Source organism: Octopus bimaculoides, chromosome 16 (assembly GCF_046866305.1).
Source record: "Octopus bimaculoides isolate indiv1 chromosome 16, ASM4686630v1, whole genome shotgun sequence".
NCBI lineage: Eukaryota > Metazoa > Mollusca > Cephalopoda > Octopoda > Octopodidae > Octopus > Octopus bimaculoides.
The window spans coordinates 22,221,631-22,242,703 of record NC_142943.1 but is presented as its reverse complement, the minus strand read 5'-3'; the positions used below and the strand labels follow the sequence as shown (position 1 = coordinate 22,242,703).

Here is a 21,073-nt window from a genome sequence, read left to right as displayed (position 1 = left end):
GAAGAATTCTGAGTAGAAGTAGGGGTCCACCAAGCATCAGTCCTCAGCCCCCTCTTATTCATTATAGTCCTCCAAGCAATAACAGAGGAATTCAAGACAGACTGCCCTTGAGAGTTCCTATATGCTGATGACCTTGCTCTAATAGCTGAGTCACAGCCAGAACTGGAGACGAAATTTAGGGTGTGGAAGCAAGGTCTAGAATCAAAGGGCCTTAAAGTTAACCTAGCCAAAACCAAAGTCTTAGTAAGTTGGAAAGCTATCAAATCACAACACCCTTCAGGTAGATAGCCCTACTTCATCTGTAGAAAAGGCGTGGGTAGAAACACCATACAATGTACCCGGTGTAAGCTAGGGATACATAAAAGGTGCAGCAATATCAAAGGAAGGTTAACAGGGAAAATAGTTTTTGTATGTGGCAGATGCACTGGGGTAATAAACACTGAAGATGTACAGATAACAGATTCTATCACATGCCAGGGGGAAAAATACAAGTAGTTAATAGCTTCAGCTACCTAGGTGATCAAGTCTATAGTGGGAGTGGTTGCTCTGAGAATGTAGTGACTAGAGTAAGAATAGACTAGGCAAAGTTCAGGGAGCTCCTACTTCTGCTGGCAACTAAGGGCCTCTCGCTCAGAGTGAAAGGTAGACTGTATGATGCATGTGTGCGAACTTCCATGCTACATGGTAGTGAAACATGGGCCGTGAATGCTGAGAACATGCATAGGCTTGAAAGAAATGAAGCTAGCATGATCCGCTGGATGTCTAATGTCAGTGTGCATATATAACAGAGTGTAAGTGCCCTAAGAGAAAAGTTGGACATAAGAAGCATCAAATGTGGTGTGCAAGAGAGGTGACTGCACTGGTATGTCCATGTGTTACATATGAATGAAGACAGCTGTGTGAGGAAGTGCCACTCCCTAACTGTAGAAGGAACCTGTGGAAGAGGTAGACCCAAGAAGACATGAGATGAGGTGGTGAAATATGACCTTGAAACATTGGGCCTCACAGAGGCAATGACAGGAGACCGGGACCTTTGGAGATATGCTGTGATTGAGAAGACCCGACAACTAAAGTGAGATCGCAGCCATGCATGTCCAACCCTGTTAAGAATATGCCTGATGCGTCAGGCAATATGATATGCTTGAGAAGACCTGTTGAGTCTAGACCTTTTAGTCTAGCCATATAATCAGCAGGTTTCAACAGTGCTGTTTCATTTCCCTAAGGAAGCGAAATGGTCAGGACAAGTGTTCATATATGGTAGTCAACTGAGGAAATATTTGGTGATGAGGAGCTGTTTAGCACAGCCCCAAACTGGCTCCTGTGCTGGTGGCATGTAAAAAGCACCATCCAAATGTGATCGTTGCCAGGCCCACCCGACTGGCTCCTGTGCTGGTGGCACGTAAAAAGCACCCACTACACTCTTGGAGTGGTTGGCGTTAGGAAGGGCAACCAGCTGTAGAAACTTTGCCAGATCAGATTGGAGCCTGGTGCATCCACTGGCTCTCCAGACCTCAGACAAACCGTCCAACCCATGCCAGCATGGAAAATGGAAGTTAACCGATGATGATCAATAAGTATCCAGACTGTTGCCATAGTAACAAAGCTAAAGTATGTAGAGTGAAGCTGCTTGACACAGATTGACCTTGAACTCTGCTGTGGATGCGCATTAAGTTTTAACGTTCTAGATTACTTATGCTATTTACAGCAGTGCTTGGAAGGAAGGTGTGTAACGTGTGATTGTTGCATTGACCATGACAGAGGAAGTTGTCATGGTGATATCTTCTCAGAAGTTTAAGCGAAGTTACAAAAAGTGTATGGAAAGGAGTGTATGAGTGGTTGAGACGTTTCCAAGATGGCCAAAAAAATGTCAATAGTGACGAGTGTTCTGGGAGACCGACAACCAGCAGAACTGAGAAAAATATCACAGATGTGATTGCAAGTATGAAGGGAAATTGTCATATCACACTCCGTGAGTTATCAGAAGATGTGCAGATTACTTATGGTTCAGTTCAGTTCATCATCACTGAAGATTTGAGTATGAGATGCATGTCTACCAAGTTTATGCCAAAACTGCTTTCAGGTGACCAAGAAGACACTTTCAGTTGTACAAGGTCTCCATGATTGTGTTAAGAATAATGAAAACTTTTTGAAAGCTTTGTATAAGCTTCTAAGCAGGTATCGCCAAACTTTTGGCAAAATTTGATGCAGATTCTCTGCTCAACTTTCTCTGTCACAGTCAATGCGATGATGACACGCTACACACCTTCCTTCCAAGCACTGCTGTAAATAGCAGAAGTTAGCTAGAATGTTAAACCTTAATGCACATGCACAGCAGAATTCAAGGTCAATCAGTGTCAAGTGGCTTCACACCGTGTGCTTTAGCTTTGTTACTATGGCAACAGTCTGGATATTTATTGATCATACCACATACATACACACACACACACACACACACACAAGCACACATGAGGCATGCCGAAAAGTAATTTCAGGTAATGAGTTCCAGTCAACATAAAATATATCACAAATACATTTATTTAAAAAAAATATAATTGCTATCATAGCTTTCTCATTCCTCATACATCAAAATTAAGTTCTTTAGAAGACAAAAATGCTTGGAGTGCTGTTTGAACATTGCCCTTCCTTCTAAATGTTTTTCCATGGGTAAAGCATTCAAGTGACATAAATAAGTGAATATCTGATGGTGTTAGGTCTGGTGAGTAGGGAGGGTGAGGTAGAGTTTTCAACCTAATGAATTTAACTTTACTTGGGTTATCTTCACAGGATGTAGCCTTGCATTATCATGTTGCATGATAACTCCTTTTCTAATGACTAGAGCTGGTTGTATCTTGAGCAAAACTTGACTGACAAATTCAAGTACCTGACAATAAAATGCTGGAATGATGCTTTATTCTTGTTCCAATAATTTGAAGTGAACAAGACCTGATGTATTCTACCAAACACATAGCAATATCTTTTTTGTGGGTAGATCTGGTTTCAGTGTTGAAACTGGATTTTCATTTAGTGATACCAACTACTTCCTATGTTTATTGTGGTACAGACTTTTCATTTTTCATCACCTTTAAAATTTGATTAACAAAAGGTATTTAATTCCTGATTGCAAATTATTGCAAGTTACTGAACGCACTGCTTTATTCTCAGAAGAAAGATCTTGAGGCACCCACTTCTCTTCTCAATACACTGTCCCAATCTGCTGAAGATTATCTTGTATGGTGGACTGATGTTTATTAAGCCTCCAGGATATGTCCTTGATACTTTAATACAAATCCTCTTCCAAAGCTATTTGTTTGGAAATACATTACATTTCAGTAACGCCAACCACTCAGAGAGTGTAATGGGTGCTTTTACGTGTCACCTGCACGAATGCCAGTCAGGCGGTACTGGCAACGGCCACGCTCAAAATGGTGTATTTTATGTGCCGCCCGCACAAGAGCCAGTCCAGGAGCACTGGCAACGATCTCGCTTGAAAATACTACGAAAGCCAGTCAGGCGGTACTGGCAACGGCCACGCTCAAAATGGTGTATTTTATGTGCCACCCACACAAGAGCCAGTCCAGGGGCACTGGCAACGATCTCGCTCGAAAATCCTACGAAGGCCAGTCAGGCGGTACTGGCAATGTCACGCTCGAAAATCCTTACACATGTCACGGGCACAAGTGCCAGAGAGGCGACGCTGAGCACTGGTGCTATCCTGATTTTGCTATTCGCTTGCCCCAATAAGTCTTCGCAAGCTGAGTTTCGTGTCCAATAAAGGAGACGACATTGGCACGGGTGCCAGTCGTCGAATTTAGTTCGATTTCACTTGCCTCAACAAGTCTTCGCAAGCGGAGTTTAGTGTCCAATGTAGGAAAGGTACGCATGAGTGGGCTGGCTACAACCCTGGCAGAGGCCTTGGATTTAGGTCTCACTTGGCTTGCCGGGTCTTCTCACGCACAGCACATTTCCAAAGGTCTCGGTCAGAAGTCATCGCCTCAGTGAGGCCCAATGTTCAAAGGTCTTGCCTCACCACCTCAGCCCAGGTCTTCTTGGGCCTACCTCTTCCACAGGTTCCCTCAACTGTTAGGGTGTGGCACTTTTTCATGCAGCTATCCCTGTCCATTGTCACCACATGTCCATACCAGCGCAATCGCCTCTCTTGCACACCACAACTGATGCTTCTTATGTTCAGCTTTTCTCTCAAGATACTTACACTCTGTCGGGTATGCACACTGACATTACACATCCAGCGGAGCATACTGGCTTCATTCCTTGCGAGCTTACGCATGTCCTCAGCAGTCACAGCCCATGTTTCACTGCCATGAAGCATGGCTGTTCGTACGCATGCGTCATACAGTCTGCCTTTTACTCTGAGTGAGAGTCCCTTTGTCGCCAGCAGAGGTAAGAGCTCTCTGAACTTTGCCCAAGCTATTCTTATTCTAGCAGCTACACTTTCAGCGCACACACCCCCACTACTAACTTGGTCACCCAGATAGCAGAAGCTATCAACTACGTCTAGTTTTTCTCCCTGGAATGAGACAGAGGTTGTTTCCTGTTTGTTTACAGTGTTTATTGCACCTGAACAGCTGCCACCACAATTACCAAATGGCAATTGAGTAGGGAAGATAATCTCAAGAATTCTCTATGTAAGTGGGGTGTGTGTGTATTTATATAACGCACATGCATACATAGTCACACAAACGAAAAAGAAAATGTGAGCATATACCTTTGACATTTGATGGATTTCGTGTTGCTTTTTAGGCTTTACATGTTTCCGATAGTATGCATCCAATGATACATACTGACCTCCACTGCACTTGATGTCTGAAATAATTGTAGGGTCATCAGTCACATGATACATTGTAGGCAGGTGAGCTGATATTTTCTGATATGTATTTGAAGTAAGGGCTTCAAGTACATAACTAAGTCCTTTATCTGATGCGATAGTCCTTTTCAATGACAAACTTTGGATGCATGAACGACAGGCCAAGAGAGACAAAGGTAATATTATCCTGTTGAAAACAAAAAAAGTTTTGTATTAGTACATTATGTTATAAATGTACTTGTGAATAAAAGTAATACAAAGAAACAACCAACATCTTTATAATAATAAGTGAATTTTGTCATCAACTTATATTAATAAATCTTTTTTTAACTGTAAGAAGTGTTTTTACAAAGAGTGAAAGGAAACTCAAATGTGTTGAGTTACAGATGTTTGTTTTATTGACATATTGAGATACTGATGTATGTTTTATTGAGCTATGTGTGATGTAAGAAAGCATGATTTCAAAAACTTCCTCTAACTCATTAAATTATAATCCACTTTTCTATATTGGCATATATATATAGGACAAGAGTCCTCATTCTATGCTAGCTTGCATTATCTCATGTTGAGGAGTGTATCTCTAGGTTTAATCTTTTTAGCTGATCCCAAGTTTTCATATCTTAATATTGCACTGTGTACTTTCTGCTACCCTCTAGCAGCCACAAGTTCTCACTGAACATATAATATCCATTCATACATCACCATACCAGAACAGATGTACATCTTACAAAGAAAGTTACCATAAATAATACAAATCACTTTTTTTTAATTCATATACCAATTGATGTTATTATAATGATGTAACATGATACATAGATATCCAATGATTTATGAGAGACTGAAGGACGTGCACAAAAAGGAATAGCAAGGAACAATATTAGGCTGTGAGGCTGGAAACGAGCCATGTAAGCCTGGAGAATTAAGCAACCATTGAATGAGGAGTCATTTACAGTAAAAATGCAGTCTATAAGCAGGTATCACTATGAATTTTCGAAAATATTTAAATGTAATTTCTACTGTACATTTTCATGGAGAACATCCAAAAAGAAACATTCTGATACTTCATTTATGAAATTTGGATTAATATTATTGAAAATATGACAATTTGAATAGGCCATGTCTTGCCTAATTGGCCTAAATGAATAATTCACTGAGGTGACAATTATCTTCAATTGCACAAATTAATAGCGACATGGTATAATAGTTGCCCATTTTTTTTCAGGTTTTTGGAAAGTAGACAATTTTTTGGCAATTTAAAAAATATTTATATAAAGCCTATCTTGTTACATGTAAGAAACAGTTGATTTTGAGATGTTTTCAGACCTAGTTAAACCACAAAGTACAAGCCACAGGCATTTGGGTTTTGGCACATTTGTAGTAGGTATGGAGATAAATAAATGAGATTTTGGGACATGACACCATTTCAAAACTTTTTTTAATGATCTATTAAAAATGGCTATAAATGGCAGAATTGTGGATCAGGATACCCACATAGGTTGCATTTTCTCTGTTTTGACAAGGATTTTCCCAATTTTTTTTCATTACAACCTTGAGAATGTTGGGGCTAAGGCTTTTATGAAAAAAATCTTGGAAAATTTATGATCCTCACCTCCTTCCTGCCATATCTCCAGACTGATTTTGACCAATTTTTTTACACTATGCACTTAAAAATGATGGGAGAAACCTTTCCAGTAAAAAAGGGAAAATTTTGAAACTATTTTCAAATAAAAAATATGTTTTAAGGGAGATTTAGCTGGTTTTTCTAGCACATCCCATGATCACCAGATATCTTTTTCAGAATTGTATGTAGACCTAGATTACAAAACAAACAAAATTTGAAAACCAATTCTTTGCTTTAAGCATTAAAACATAAAATAAAAACATCTGTAACTCATTGGTAGGAGAGAGAGAGAGACAGAAAGAGAGAGAGAAAACCAAAAGTGAATATGTAAACACTACCACAAATTTTCCAACTGTATTCAAAAGGATATTCCTTGCACAATATAATTTTTATTGTTGAAATTTGATCAATATTTTTCTAAGAAAAACAAAATTTACATGTACAAGAATATCTGCTAGGTAAAATTTAGATGTCACTCTCCACATGTAAACACAGTGAGAGGGAATAAACAACATTCTCAGTATGACAATTCCATACTAATTTTGGTCTCTATAAGACCTGTAGCTCAATTTAGTGCATTTTTTCATAGAAATATATGTTTATTTAGTAATTAGTTCATCTTTTCTTGAAATTCTGGCTCAAACTTGATATCTAAAGCCTTGAATTCTTGCTCTCGCCATGCATGAATATGCATCAGTGTACCAACCTCTTTACTGACTTTGTTCTTTTTCACCATATTGTGGCAAGATTTGGCAATGATCATATTTAATTTGCAAGAAATTATTTTTCCTTATGATACAAAAATCTTGAAGAAAGTATGTTCACTTTTATATTCCATAATGATTATCTGACCTACCCCCATTGATTTTTTAAATATAAAAATAAGGCAACAAATGTCCTCTTCATGACTGCATGATATTCAACACAAATTACAGTGTCCCAGTGCCTTGAACTAGAACAAAGGCTACTGTTCAGCAGTCAAAAAAAGACAGGACAAACTTTATGAATGGGTGAAAATACCAGGGTGATTGAAGGATCCTGGCATGATACGTAGGTGTTGGATTTTGATCAAAACTATACGAGAAGAAGATTCACATCAAGAACTTTCAAATCTAATATATAAAACAGAGATGTGTGCATATTCGCTTTTCATGTGAAAATGGCTTCACCAATTACTTCCATACTTGTGATGCATGAATAATTTAACTTCGGACATATAATAGGGTCTTCATTTGATTTTTTTTTTTTAAATAAAAAATATTGCTTTATATGTATGATTTACTTCTTTAAAAAGGTTTCTCAATGTCAACTTCAGGTACTGATGTAAAAACGGCAAAGTCTCTCACTCTTTTTTAATGTTCGCTATTTGTAAACAACTACGATAAATTACTGAAAGAAATATTTACGAAGTTTGCAAATTTAAATATTCGGTAGAAGATAGTTTTTAACAAGCTTTTATTTATACAATTTTTTCATTCCATGTTTATCTCATACATTGTTTGCAATGTTCAATCTGTTTCTCTCTCTTTCACATATACACACACCAGGTTTGATATCATTCTGAACTTGTGCACTTCGTTAATTTCCATAAAAATTTTTTATTCATTTTGTTTTGCACGCCGTGTTCAGTTCTATGTATTTGTAGTTAGTCACACACGTGTTTTTGTATGTATGTTTGTATACATTTATGTATGTGTGTGTGTGTATGAGTGAAGGGGTATGTTGTCATGTATATATACACAATTCCTGGTGTGACTTTGCTTTGCAATGTCTATTAATAAAGCTCAAGGTCAGTCTTTGAAATCTACTGGCTTGCTTTTCCATTGGTCACCTTTATTTTGGTTGCTCCAGGGTAGGTAGTTTGCAAGACTTATTCGTCTATGCTCCAAACCAGAAAACAAAGAATGTTGTTTACCCAGAAGCTCTTACGTAATTTCCTTCAACATATGTGGTAGAATTTATCTCCTTTCATAAAAGTGGTAAATTTTGTATTTTTGTTTATTATTATTATTATTATTATTATTATTATTATTATCATTATTATTTTGTATTATGAATTCAGAATTGATTTCCCAAATGAAGAATAAATTGAATTTAGAATAACAAATTTCTATACAACATATTTTACTTTTTTCTTCCAATATATATAGAAAAATTTCACTCCCAGGCAATGCTGGGTGCTGCTGCTAGTGGTGTATAATTTTCCATGGAAAATGTATTTTGAAATGAAAATGATGAAGCAAAAAGGGTGTTTTTGTGTGTTTAAACTTGTCTCCCTTCTACAGCACTCTTTAGTGATAACGACTTATACAATATCCTTGAGTCAACCAAAGTCCTGTGAATGGATTTGGTCGACAGAAATGGAAATAAGTGTGTGTGCATGTGCTTCATTATTATTTGTGTGTGTACATGGATATGTAATCCATATAAATACATGTGATTGTTCACCCAGGCACCTCAAATAGAGGATCACTGGAATATTTCACAAATTTTTTCTGTTCCTCAGATCGACTGTATCTGGAAAATACACATCAGTTTGCTCTGTCCCTTTTGGGAGAATCCAAGTACTTCTAGGTTTCTATGAAAATCAGTTGTTGATTTGTTTCTTTTATCATAGGCACACTGGACAAAGTATACCAGTGCACCTATGATAATAAGAACAAGTGAAAATCTGTAGCCTGCTTATAAAAGCAGTAAGTTTCTCCTCAATTCCCCATAGATGTCCCCAATTTTTGAAGAGTTATTCACATCCACTGGGCAATTGATCTTTACAACAAAGTGTGGCTTTTACTCCCTGTTTCATACAACCATATTTGGCATGTTATGCTTACAGTCAGGTTGCTGTTTTTATTGGAATGGACTGCCAATATTCTTTACTTTGAAAGGTATGGCTACTCTCCAATTCTGATGTGCCTTTAGTATGGCTGTTAAAACAATCCTTCTTGTGTATAGTATTGTAAACTGTCTTGGTAACATGATCATGTCTATTAAGGCAGCGAGCTGGCAGAAATGTTAGCACATCGGGCAAAATGTTTAGCAGTATTTTGTCTGTCTTTACGTTCTGAGTTCAAATTCCGCCAAGGTTGACTTTGCCTTTCATCCTTTTGGGGTCGATTAAATAAGAACCAGTTACGCACTGGGGTCGATGTAATCAACTTAATCTTTTTGTCTGTCCTTGTTTGTCCCCTCTATGTTTAGCCCCTTGTGGGCAATAAAGAAATAAGAAACATTAGCACGCTGGTTGAAATGCTTAGTAGTATTTCATCTGTTTTTACATTCTGAGTTTGTAGTGAAACCACCTCTCTCACGGTTATTTATTTACAAATGCGAACGTAGCAGGGAACAACTCTTTCCCGCCTTGCTGTGTCATCACCTGACTGACTTTTATTTTCGCGGCATTTACCTCCAGTCTGTTCGCGCCAGGACGCAAACCGACCAACCGTAGCCACTAATAAGGTCACGTGAGAGAGTGTTTTTCTGATGCTCTCTGGAGCCTCCTTGTACCTATAAATAGCCTAAATTATCCGCGCCGATTTGTCGCGGCTACAGATCTTCTAAGATCTGGTCGTAGACCACACAGCACCAACCAACCAGCCAGTTCCAGCGACATCAACAGCATCGTTCAACTACGTACTACAAGCATCATCGCCAACGTCAACATGATTTCTCCACGTACACAAGCAACCGCAGCTTCTCTTCTCAACCCTGTTTGTGTGAATCGCCTCACCACGAAATTAACAGCCAGAACTCAACCTGCGAAGAACATCTGTATCAAGAATCCGGCCCGGCATCGAAGCCTCAACTGCACGACAAGTGACTTAGCTCTGCCTCAAGCCTTATATACAGACTTTTTAACTACTGTGTACCTTAACAGAACTGGTATATTCTTATCCGTGTTACTGACTCTGTTCTATCCTCTGTATCTCTTGCATTCACATACATATATTTGTATACACACTCTTCTGTTTACATGACGGCCTGTCTTATATTGTGTTTTAATATGTCGCCTTCACACTCACACACAGACATACAGTTTAATGCTCCAATAAATCTTACTGTTATTCATCTTTATCGGTTGCATTTCTATCCTTACCTTACTGGCACTCCTTCGCATTTCACATGCGAATTCTCTATGTTATAGTATTATAACATAATATCATTATATTTTGTGTCGAGCGTGTGACGCGTTAAAAAGGAGCCTGTTTTCCATTCGTCACCATTTCTCCTTTGATTCGCACGGTCATTCTACAAACTGGTGACCCCGACGTGATTCTGTTCACACAGCTTCACTTAAATGGTGACTAAATGCCAGCGATAGGACCAACCGTTCTTTCAATTTTTTCACTACTATTATTTCCTGTTTCGTCCGTTTGTCGTTGACAAACCGACTGGTGCGAGGCTAATGTAGTGAAACCACCTCTCTCACTGTTATATATTTACAAATGCGAACGTAGCAGGAAACAACTCTTTCCCGCCTTGCTGTGTCATCACCTGACTGACTTTTATTTTCCCGGCATTTGCCTCCAGTCCGTTCGCGCCAGGACGCAAACCGACCAACCGTAGCCACTAATAAGGTCACATGAGAGAGTGTTTTTCTGATGGTTTCTGGAGCCTCCTTGTACCTATAAATAGCCTAAATTATCCGCGCCAATTCGTCGCGGCTTCAGATCCTCACAGATCTGGTCGTTGACCACACACGTAACACAGCCAGCCAGTTTCCAGCGACGACATCAACAGCATCGTTCAACTACGTACTACAAGCATCGTCGCCAACGTCAACATGATTTCTCCACGTACACAAGCAACTGCAGCTTCTCTTCTCAACCCTGTTTGTGTGAATCGCCTCACCACGAAATTAACAGCCAGAACTCAACCTGCGAAGAACATCTATATCAAGAATCTGGCCCGGCATTGAAGCCTCAACTGCACAACAAGTAACTTAGCTCTGCCTCAACCTAAACCTCTTATATACAGACAATCTAACTACTGTGTACCTTAACAGAACTGGTATATTCTTATCCGTGTTACTGACTCTTATCTATACTCTGTATCTCTTGCATTCACATACATATATTTGTACACATACACTATTTTGTTTACATGACGGCCTGTCTTATATTGTGTTTTATTATGTCGCATTCACACTCACACACAGACATACAGTTTAATGCTCCAATAAATCTTACTGTTATTCATCTTTACCGGTTGCGTCTCTATCTCTTCCTTACTGGCACTTCTTCGCATTTCACATGCGAATTCTCTATGTTATAGTATTTTAACATATCTCATATATTTTGTGTCGACCGTGCGACGCGTTAAAAGGAGCCTGTTTTCCATTCGTCACCATTTCTCCTTTGGTTCGCACGGTCGTTCTACAAGTTCAAATTCCGCCAAGGTTGACTTTGCTTTTCATCCTTTTGGGGTCGATAAATTAAGTACCAGTTGTGTACTGGGTTGATCTAATCAACTGCCCCCCTCCCCGCTACCCAAAAATTTCAGAGCTTGTGCCTAGAGTGGAAAAGAACATTGTCATATCTCAAAGGCAAGAAGCATGCTGTAGAAGTTTTTGGACAGTTACCGATGATATGGCCGATATTGTCTATATTGGTATGGTATAATCAAGACTTTCAATCAGAATGTGAAGGCTTAGAGGCGTCCATATCTCTTTTGTTGATCAGGTAATTAGTAACTATCTCCTGTTCTTGCATAGCAAAAGCATAGTGTTCTAGATGAGATGTGATGTATTATTGCCAGTCCAAGAGAGGTTACTATTTCTGTCAATTTTCCTGGCATTCTCCAGTCTACTGTACATGTGACCATGCATATCTTTCTGCTGGTATGATGAATATTTCTCTTAGAAATATTAGTACGAGGGGGTACTCAAAAGTAATCGAAAACGTTCTCTGTGAGGTAAGCCAGTTGTAGCTCAGATTTTCACTGCTAGAAACCACTTGATGTGATCCACAGGTATCAGTCTGCCAAATGGTAGCACCAGCTGGAGTTGTACTGCCGCATGATGCATCTTTGTTTTGCGGTGCCTCTCCCTGATTTGTCGATTTTTGCAATGGCTGAAAGGAAGGAACAGTATGCTTCTGTGAAATTCTGTTTTCTGCGGGGAAAATGGCAGCCAAAACAATTGTCATGCTTCAGACAGTTTACAAGGACACTGCCATGAACAAAACACAAGTTTATGAGTGGTTTTCACACTTTAAGAATGGTCAATTGTTGCTTGAAGACCAACCTTGTTCAGGGCAATCATCAATCTCCTGAACAAATGAGAATATCATGGAAATTCATGAACTGATCTTGGAGGACCATTGCCAAACAGTTGATGAACTTGTTGACATGACTGGTATGTCCTGGAGCTCTTGCCAATAGATTCTGAGTGAGAAATTGCAATGAAAAGAATTGCAGCAAAATTTGTGCCTTGCTTGCTCACAGAAGATCAAAAGCAGTCACAACTGAATGCATGTTGTGAAATGAAATAATAGTTGGAAGTTGATCTAGACATTTTTCAAAAGTCATCACTGATGATGAAAACTGGTGCTATGGCTATGACCCGGAAACGAAACAGCAATGAAATCAATGGAAGCATTCAATGTCACCACACCCCACAAAACAAGTGTCAAGTGAAAACAATGCTGATTTGTTTCATTGATACAAAAGAAATTGTCTACACAGAATGTGTTCCTCCTGGTCAAACTGTTAACCAAACATTTTACTTGGAAGTTCTTAAGTGTTTGTGAAATGCGGTGAGACAAAAATGCCTCAACCTATGACAAAGTGGAGAGTGGTGGTTTCATCATGACAATGTACCTTCACACACCGCCTTAAGCATGAGACAGTTTTTCACCCAAAATGGCATGACCCCCCCCCCCCCCCCCCATTCACCAAGTCTTGCTCACTGCAACTTTTTTTTGTTCCGTAAATGAAAAAAGTCCTTGAAGGAAAATGTTTTACAGATATGGAAGAGATGAAGAAAAAAACAGAGGCATTAAGAAACATCACCTTGCAAGAGTTCCAGGACTGCTCTGAACAGTGGAAAATGTATCTGGACTTACGCATTGCTTCAAATAAACAATACTTTGAAGGTGATAAAAGTGTAAGCATGTAAAAGTAAGTGAACAAAACAATATTGCAAAGTTCTGGTTTCTTTTGAGTACCCACCTCATAAGTCAGTCCAGCCACCACAGGTTCACATGGAATAGCTGTACCCTCAGAGTACTTGTTCAGGAGTTCTTCGTCTAATCTCATGTTATTATCTTCACTGTTGAGAATACACATTTTATACTCCCTTCTGTCTTTATTGTTCAGTACGCATTGTCTAAGTGACATGAAGTGGCACTCAAAGGCCATTTGGACTGATTTTATGCCTCTACTTCTATTTTTCCATTTAACATAGATCCTATCAGTGTCACTGCTGATATGTAAGTCAGCAGTCATTGTTATTATCTTCCTACTCTTGATGATCAAGTTGTAGATTTCTTCAAGTGTCAAGTCTACTATCCCAAATGCTGGCACTGCAAAAACATTGTGGGATATAGTTTTATTGAATGCAGACAGCTCTGATTTCCATATCTTCTGAAGTCTGTTGCAGTATTTTGACGCACTAGCTTTATTCACAGTACCAACATATGCAATACTGTCATCAATTCCAAGGTATTCATAACATTCATCACTGGTTACCAGGAAGCTACATAGGCCATTGATATTCATATTCCTTGCCTGGTCAAATTCTTTTTTCATTTGACCATCAAATATGAACACTTGTCTTGACCAAACTCCATTCCTATATCCAGTGAGAATCTTGTGACCAGGTGTGGGTGAAGTTAATTTTTCTTTTATCTACAGATCCTATAATGTAGCCTTTGTATTTTCTTAACAGGACTGACAAAAAGGTTCATCACTTGGATTAAAATCATAACAGATAAGCCATTAACCTGAAATATTACTATAGAGGCAGCCTTACTTCTGAACAGTTCTCTAGACAATGTTGCTGTTGTTAATCTCTTAAAGATAATGGAACCTTAGTAAGGCATAGTGACTCTATAATCCATAAGTAAAAAACTGAGTCAAATGCCTTCTTTTAGTCTAGCCATATAATCAGCAGGTTTCAACAGTGCTGTTTCATTTCCTTAAGGAAGCGAAATGGTCAGGACAAGTGTTCATATATGGTAGTCAACTGAGGAAATATTTGGTGATGAAGAGTTGTTTAGCACAGTCCCAAACTCCTTTCTTTTCTCCTACCTGTTCTTCAGTCACTGCACTGTGTGCTATGCAGTGACCCTGTAAGAATGCATTCATGCAATAGTGTATAACTAATACATTACATTCAAGCATGCTATGAGCCTGTAGTATTTGGTTACATGCGTCTCCTGGTTTTTAGCTACTGGTATTGTACATGTAACTGCTAACCAGTCCAGTATGTCAATCTTGGCAGCATTCATTGTTCTTTTGAACAGGTTAATGAGGATTGGCCTGTAGAATATGAGTTGTTATACCTATAATCAACTATCAAGTCTCTCCCAAATGATAACCTGTTCAGCAGTTTTGCAATGACCATTAGGAGAGTTTCTCTATTGGTAATATAACGGTGGGTTGCCAATTTATATGGTGATTATTCTCCTGGGTAGAATTCAGAATCCATGTCGGTTGGTCGCCAGTTTATAGCGGCGTGGGTATTGAGAAGAATGATGAGTGGCAATTTATAACAGTGGAAAATTACCTATAACAATTAGATAATTTAATCTGTTTATAATGTGTTCGACTTGAAAATATAATGAATATAAATATTTCTTTAGTAGGAATCTGTGGTGATAAATCTGTCACTTATAACTTAATTATAAGTATTTTATCACCATACATAAATTCTAGCTCAGACTACATAAACGCTGTGGTGAGTTATGTACACCAGGACGCTGAACGTGCATGTATGTTGAATATAAATAAGCTCACTCTTTTTCACTGCTATAATAACAGTTTGAATAGTTACAGAAAATTAATTTCATCAACAGGTTGAAGAAATGAAGATAAAGAAATCATTTACTAAATTAATTTATTTACGTACATTTCATATTTACAGTACATTTTTATAAGCCAAAAGAAGACTGTTGTAGAGAGTTACGATATAAAAATTGTATGGTTAATGTTTACATGTATTATCTAATTCTTTTGTAACTAAGCTACAAAGAGTTTTAAACAACAATTGAAAATAGCCTTGTTGAATTAGACAAAAGACTTGGCATCATAATAACCAAATCTTAGGAAAGTGAGTGTCGTGGAATCAAGTGACAACCAACAAATCAGGATTTTTATAACTGCTGATATCTGAATTCTGAGAACCGTATTTCACGAAAGATTTCTCTTTGACAAAAGTTAGAATTCAAATATGGGCAGGAATTTTAAGCAATAGGAAACTAATAACTTTACCTATTTGATCAACCTGACCATGACATCATATCACCACTGATAAAGGTTTATTAAGACTTGCTACAGTAATATAAGTTTTAGGAGAGATGTTTGTACAGTACTCCTTCTGTAGCTCATTTAACCACCTTACATCAAGGTTGTGTTTGTTTATTTGCCAGATGCCACCCCAAAATGACTCTAGGCCATCCAGGGGAGGTACTTTCACAACCTTGATGGCATGGTTTTTCTGTACTGCAATACACTGCTGGTGAGTTTCCAGCAAACTTGTGACTGATGGCTTCTCATTTCAATAGGTGTTTTTTGTAATGAAATGTTCACTTACTGCTCACAATTCATGTTTAAGAGAAATTACCTTGCCTCCTGTCAACAGTTTCCATAGACTTTAGATAATTTATAAAGTTGCAGCTGGTGGTTTGTGAATTTATGATTCAATTTGAACTAAATGATAGTGTCTAGCTGTTCAATACTCTTGCTGAGTCTGTCAATGTGTAACTGGAGATAAGTAATCCATTTTAGTTGTTTCTTGTCAATCTCCACTACTCCTGTATGTTGGCAAATGATAACCACAGCACAGTATAGCAAAACATTAAATACATTATTTACATTTGACAGATATTTGTCCTCATCTTGTTTGTTGCTAACACGTTAAGGCTGATATAACCTCCAGCCTTCATAAGGTGTCTGGGGGAAATTTCAAACCTGGGTTCCCATTCCTAAGGTATTTTTTGATATTATTATTCAGGTCACTGCCTGGAATTGAACTCGAAATCTTGGGGTTAGTAGCATGTGCTCTTAACCATTATGCCATATGCCCGTGGGCAATTATGGAGTGAATTTTAGAACTTATAAATCTAATATTTTCCTATCCTTCCTTAATACCAGTTCCCATATGCTATTCATATCTGCACTTGGTCTGCTTAGGAGGTTGTTGTGTCCTAACATATGTGCTGCTTCTTTTAGTTTTCATCTTTTCCAGTGGTGTTCTCCATCTATAATTTTAACTTCATCCCACAGGAGGAGGTGGTCTCCATTTTTCCATTCATGATCAGCTATACCCGATTTATCAATATCTCCTTGTGTCACAGCTTTGCGATGTTCGTTTACCCTTATTTTGAAGGGGTGACATGTTTTGCCTTTGTATAACCTACCACAGCTGCATGGGATGGAGTACATGCAGTCTTTGGTCATATTCTCTTCTATTGGTGGTTTTACTCGAAGGAGATATTTGCGAAGTGTTATATTACTCTTGAATACTGTCCTGATGTCATATGGGCTGCATATCTTTTGTATCTGTGGCGTATGCCTTAAGGGATGCTTCTCTCTCTCTCTCTGTTATATATACATGGATACAGATGTAGTGGATAACAGCTAGCCTTCGGCCGCACTTTTAGACCGTTGTGTCCACCACTCTGATTGGTTGGTATTGTCTCGCATTTTGTCTCTTGTTCTATTGCACACCAAGATGCAACCCAACCAATCGCAGCCTTCAGATAAGGTCGCATGAGACAGTCTTTTCTGAACGCCAGTTGAACCGAAAGAATGATATAAATAGCTAGCCTCTCACCGTCACAGTTTGTTAGTCTTGTCAGCTCTAGACCTTCTGAGGTCTAGCCACTGACCACAGAGAACACAGCCAGTTCCAGCGACGACAACAACAGCCACATGGAGACTCAACACTCAACCAGCAGCTTACGGCAAACTCCATCTATGTCACCTCCAGCTTCTTAGCGTCATCATCAACTTCTCAACGTACACATCACCAACAGCACTCGTACAGCTTCTCTCAACACTGTTTGTGAATTACTTCACCATGGTTAACAGCGAATACAACCTGCGAGAATTCCTGTACCAAGTAACCGGCAGCAGCATTGAAGCCACAACCTTTCACAACATGTGCCTTTCCCCAGCTCTGCTACACGGCCTCAACTTCTTGTTACAGTACTTCAACCACAGTGTACCTTGGATACGAACTGGTATTTTATCATCCTTATGTCTGGACTTTCTTCTAACATCCTTATAGACTCTTTTCTATGCTCTGTACTTATCGCACATGCATACATCGATGTTTGTATAAACATACACTTTGTTTACATGACGGCCTGTCTATTATTATGTTTATGTCGAACTCACACACACAGACATACATGTTGACATATCAATAAAACCTTCTCTTAAACCTTTTACTGGTTGTGTCTCTCTTTTCCTTTTGGCACTTATACTCATTTATCCTCTTTTCATATTTTTATTTGTATCAACCGTGCGATGTACTAAAGGAGCCATTCCTTGTCACCTCTCCTGATTGCATGGTCATTACATATCTTTTCAAAGAGGCCTTTCACATAGGGTAGACAAACTGTGGACAGTTTATTGGTTTCATCCTCTCTTTTCTTCATAATTGGAGTGGATAGTATGTTTTTAGGGCAGTTGTTACTTAATAGACTGTTACTTAGCTTGATCATTTCTTCGTGGTGGGTATCATGATCACTACTTATATTCGTTGCTCAATGTTTTGGGCACTGAGCAATCCCTCTCTTTACACTGTATGGATGGTGGGAATTGAAATTGAGGTATCGTTTAGTGAAGGTTGGTTTGTGGTATACGGATGTCCTGAATCCATACTTGGTGCGTGTTATTGATATGTCCAGAAATGTTAGCTGATTGTCTTTTACCTTTTCCATTGTGAATTGTATGGATGGCTTTACTGAGTTCACATGATCTAACAGCACTTGGACATCTTCCTGGTAGGGCCAGAGTATAACGGTGTCATCAACATATTGCAGCCATAGGGATGGTTTTAGTGGTGCTGATCCTAAAGCCAAATTCTCAAAGTATTCTATGCATATATTGGCTATTATTGGTGATAATGGCGAACCCATAGCTAAACTGTCTTCTTGTTTATTTATATCAGTGCCCATACTGAAGTAGGTAGTTTCTACACAGAAGGTCAACATTTCCATCAAGTTTCTTATTGGTATACTAGTGCGTTCTTTTAGATGGGTGTCTATCAATAGTTTTTCTTGAATCACCAATAGTGCTTCACCAGTTGGGACACATCTAGACTCCCCACCTGGTTGGATTCAATGGGGGTATCCTTGATCAATTCTGTGAAGTAGGTGGAATGTTGACTTCCCTGCTAATGGACTGTTTATGTCCACAAGGAAGCGGCTCAGTGGATGACATGCTGAACCTCTACAGCTCACTATAGGTCTTAATGGAATACCATCCTAGTGAATCTTAGGGAGACCGTACATGTGTGGTAGTTTACTGTAGTGTTGAGTCAGTTGTCTGTACTTCATTGGTGTAAAGTGATCCTTGTTCTTGATCAAGATCTGACAACTTCCTCTCTGTTTTCAGAATTGGGTCTTTCTTTTCTTTGCTGTAGCTACCATCACTTATAAGACTTGCCAATTTTTCAGAGTAGTCAGACTTGTTCATCACCACTGTAGCATTTCCCTTGTCTGCTGGAAGTATTATGATGGAACTGTCACTTTGTAGTCTTTTGATAGCGAACTTTTCTTCCTTAGTGATGTTTGGTTTGGGAAGTTTCACTTTTTCTAGTACCTTATCACCTTAATTCATCTCCCTGAGCTTCTGGTAGCTTTATGGCTATCTCTTCAATAGGGGCTATTATGTCCAAGTATGGAATGCGCTTGTTGGTTGTCGCAAAGTTGAGACCTTTGTTTAGTACTGCTTCTTCAGAGCTTTTAGATGTCGGCTACTTACATTAATTACTGCTTTCACAGGTGGGTGATGGATTTCAGTCTTCATTCTCTGACCTTTGAGCTTCATAAACTTCTTCACCATTTCAAATTCTTTCATGTAAGACTTTTCTAGATCTTGTTGGATTCTCTTTCTATCATCATCTCTGGTAACTTTCCTAAGTAATGAAGATAACCTCCCTTTGATTTCGTTATTCAGTTGACGTTTTTTCTAATGGTTGTAAGGATCCTCTCACAGACGAGGCCATGTCCTGCCCTATCTGCTACTCTTCTAGCTTTATATGAATCCACTGGTGCCATTATATTCAAGTCGGGTGGTACTAGCTTTGAGTCTCTACATCTACACAGGAAAGTTAGATGGTTTGAAAGACAAGCTAGTTTTTGATGGAGTTTCTCTATGTCTCCATTTAGTCTAATGTCGGTTGTATACCAATTAGATAATACAGTTCCATATTTAAGAGATGAGGAATTATGTACATTATTTACATTTGACAGATATTTGTCCTCATCTTGTTTGTTGCTAACACAATGTTTCGGCTGATATACCCTCCAGCCTTCATAAGGTGTCTTGGGGAAATTTCAAACCTGGGTTCTCATTCCTGAAGTATTTTTGGATGATATGATTAATATTAGTCCTCCAGGCAATAACACAAGAATTCAAGCCGGGATGCCCCTGGGAGCTCCTCTATGCTGATGACCTTGCCCTAATTGCTGTGTCACTATCAGAACTAGAGGAGAAGTTTCAGATGTGGAAGCAAGGACTAAAATTGAAGGGCCTTAGAGTCAACCTAGCTAAAACCAAAGTCCTAATAAGTAGGAAGGTAGACAAAACACAAACCCCTTCAGGTAGATGGCCCTGCTCGATCTGTAGAAAAGGCATAGGTAGAAACTCCATAAGATGTACCCAGTGTAAGCTATGGACACATAAGAGGTGCAGCAATATCAAAGGAAGGCTAACTAGCAAGATAGTTTTTGTATGTGGCAGATGCTCAGGGGCAATAAACACTGAAAATGTGCAGAAAACAACTTCTGTCACATTCCAGGGAGGAAAACTAGACATAGTTGATAGCTTCCGCTATCTGGGTGACCAAGTTAGTAGTGGGGGAGGGTGCACTGAAAGTGTAGCTACTAGAATAAGAATAGCCTTGGCAAAGTTCAGAGAGCTCTTACCTCTGCTGGCGACAAAGGGCCTCTCACTCAGAATAAAAGGCAGACTCTATGATGCACGTGTACGAACAGCCATGCTACACGGCAGTGAAACAAGGGCAGTGACTGCTGAGGAGATGCGTAAGCTCACAAGAAACCACCCCAGTATGCTCCGATGGATGTGTAATGTCAGTGTGCATACTCAACAGAGTGTAAGTACCATGAGAGAAAAGTTAGATCTAAGAAGCATCAGTTGTGGTGTGCAAGAGAGACGATTGCGCTGGTATGGACATGTGGCAAGAATAGATGAGGATAGCTGTGTGAAAAAGTGCCACA

General features: G+C 38.9%; 1 protein-coding gene across 12 annotated transcripts in view; it reads right to left on the bottom strand.

The window, feature by feature from the left end:
- Nucleotides 1-21,073, bottom strand: part of LOC106879509 (methyltransferase-like protein 25B) — a 143,372-nt gene that overhangs the window by 85,418 nt on the left and 36,881 nt on the right. For all 12 annotated transcript variants that reach the window (XR_016244607.1, XR_016244608.1, XR_016244609.1 and 9 more), the window contains one exon: nt 4,724-5,009. Coding sequence is in view for 9 of the 12 variants with exons in the window: in XM_052974169.2 (XP_052830129.1) it covers nt 4,724-5,009 (286 nt within the window). In the remaining 3 variants the exon portion in view is untranslated. The remainder of the gene's footprint in view (nt 1-4,723; nt 5,010-21,073) is intronic.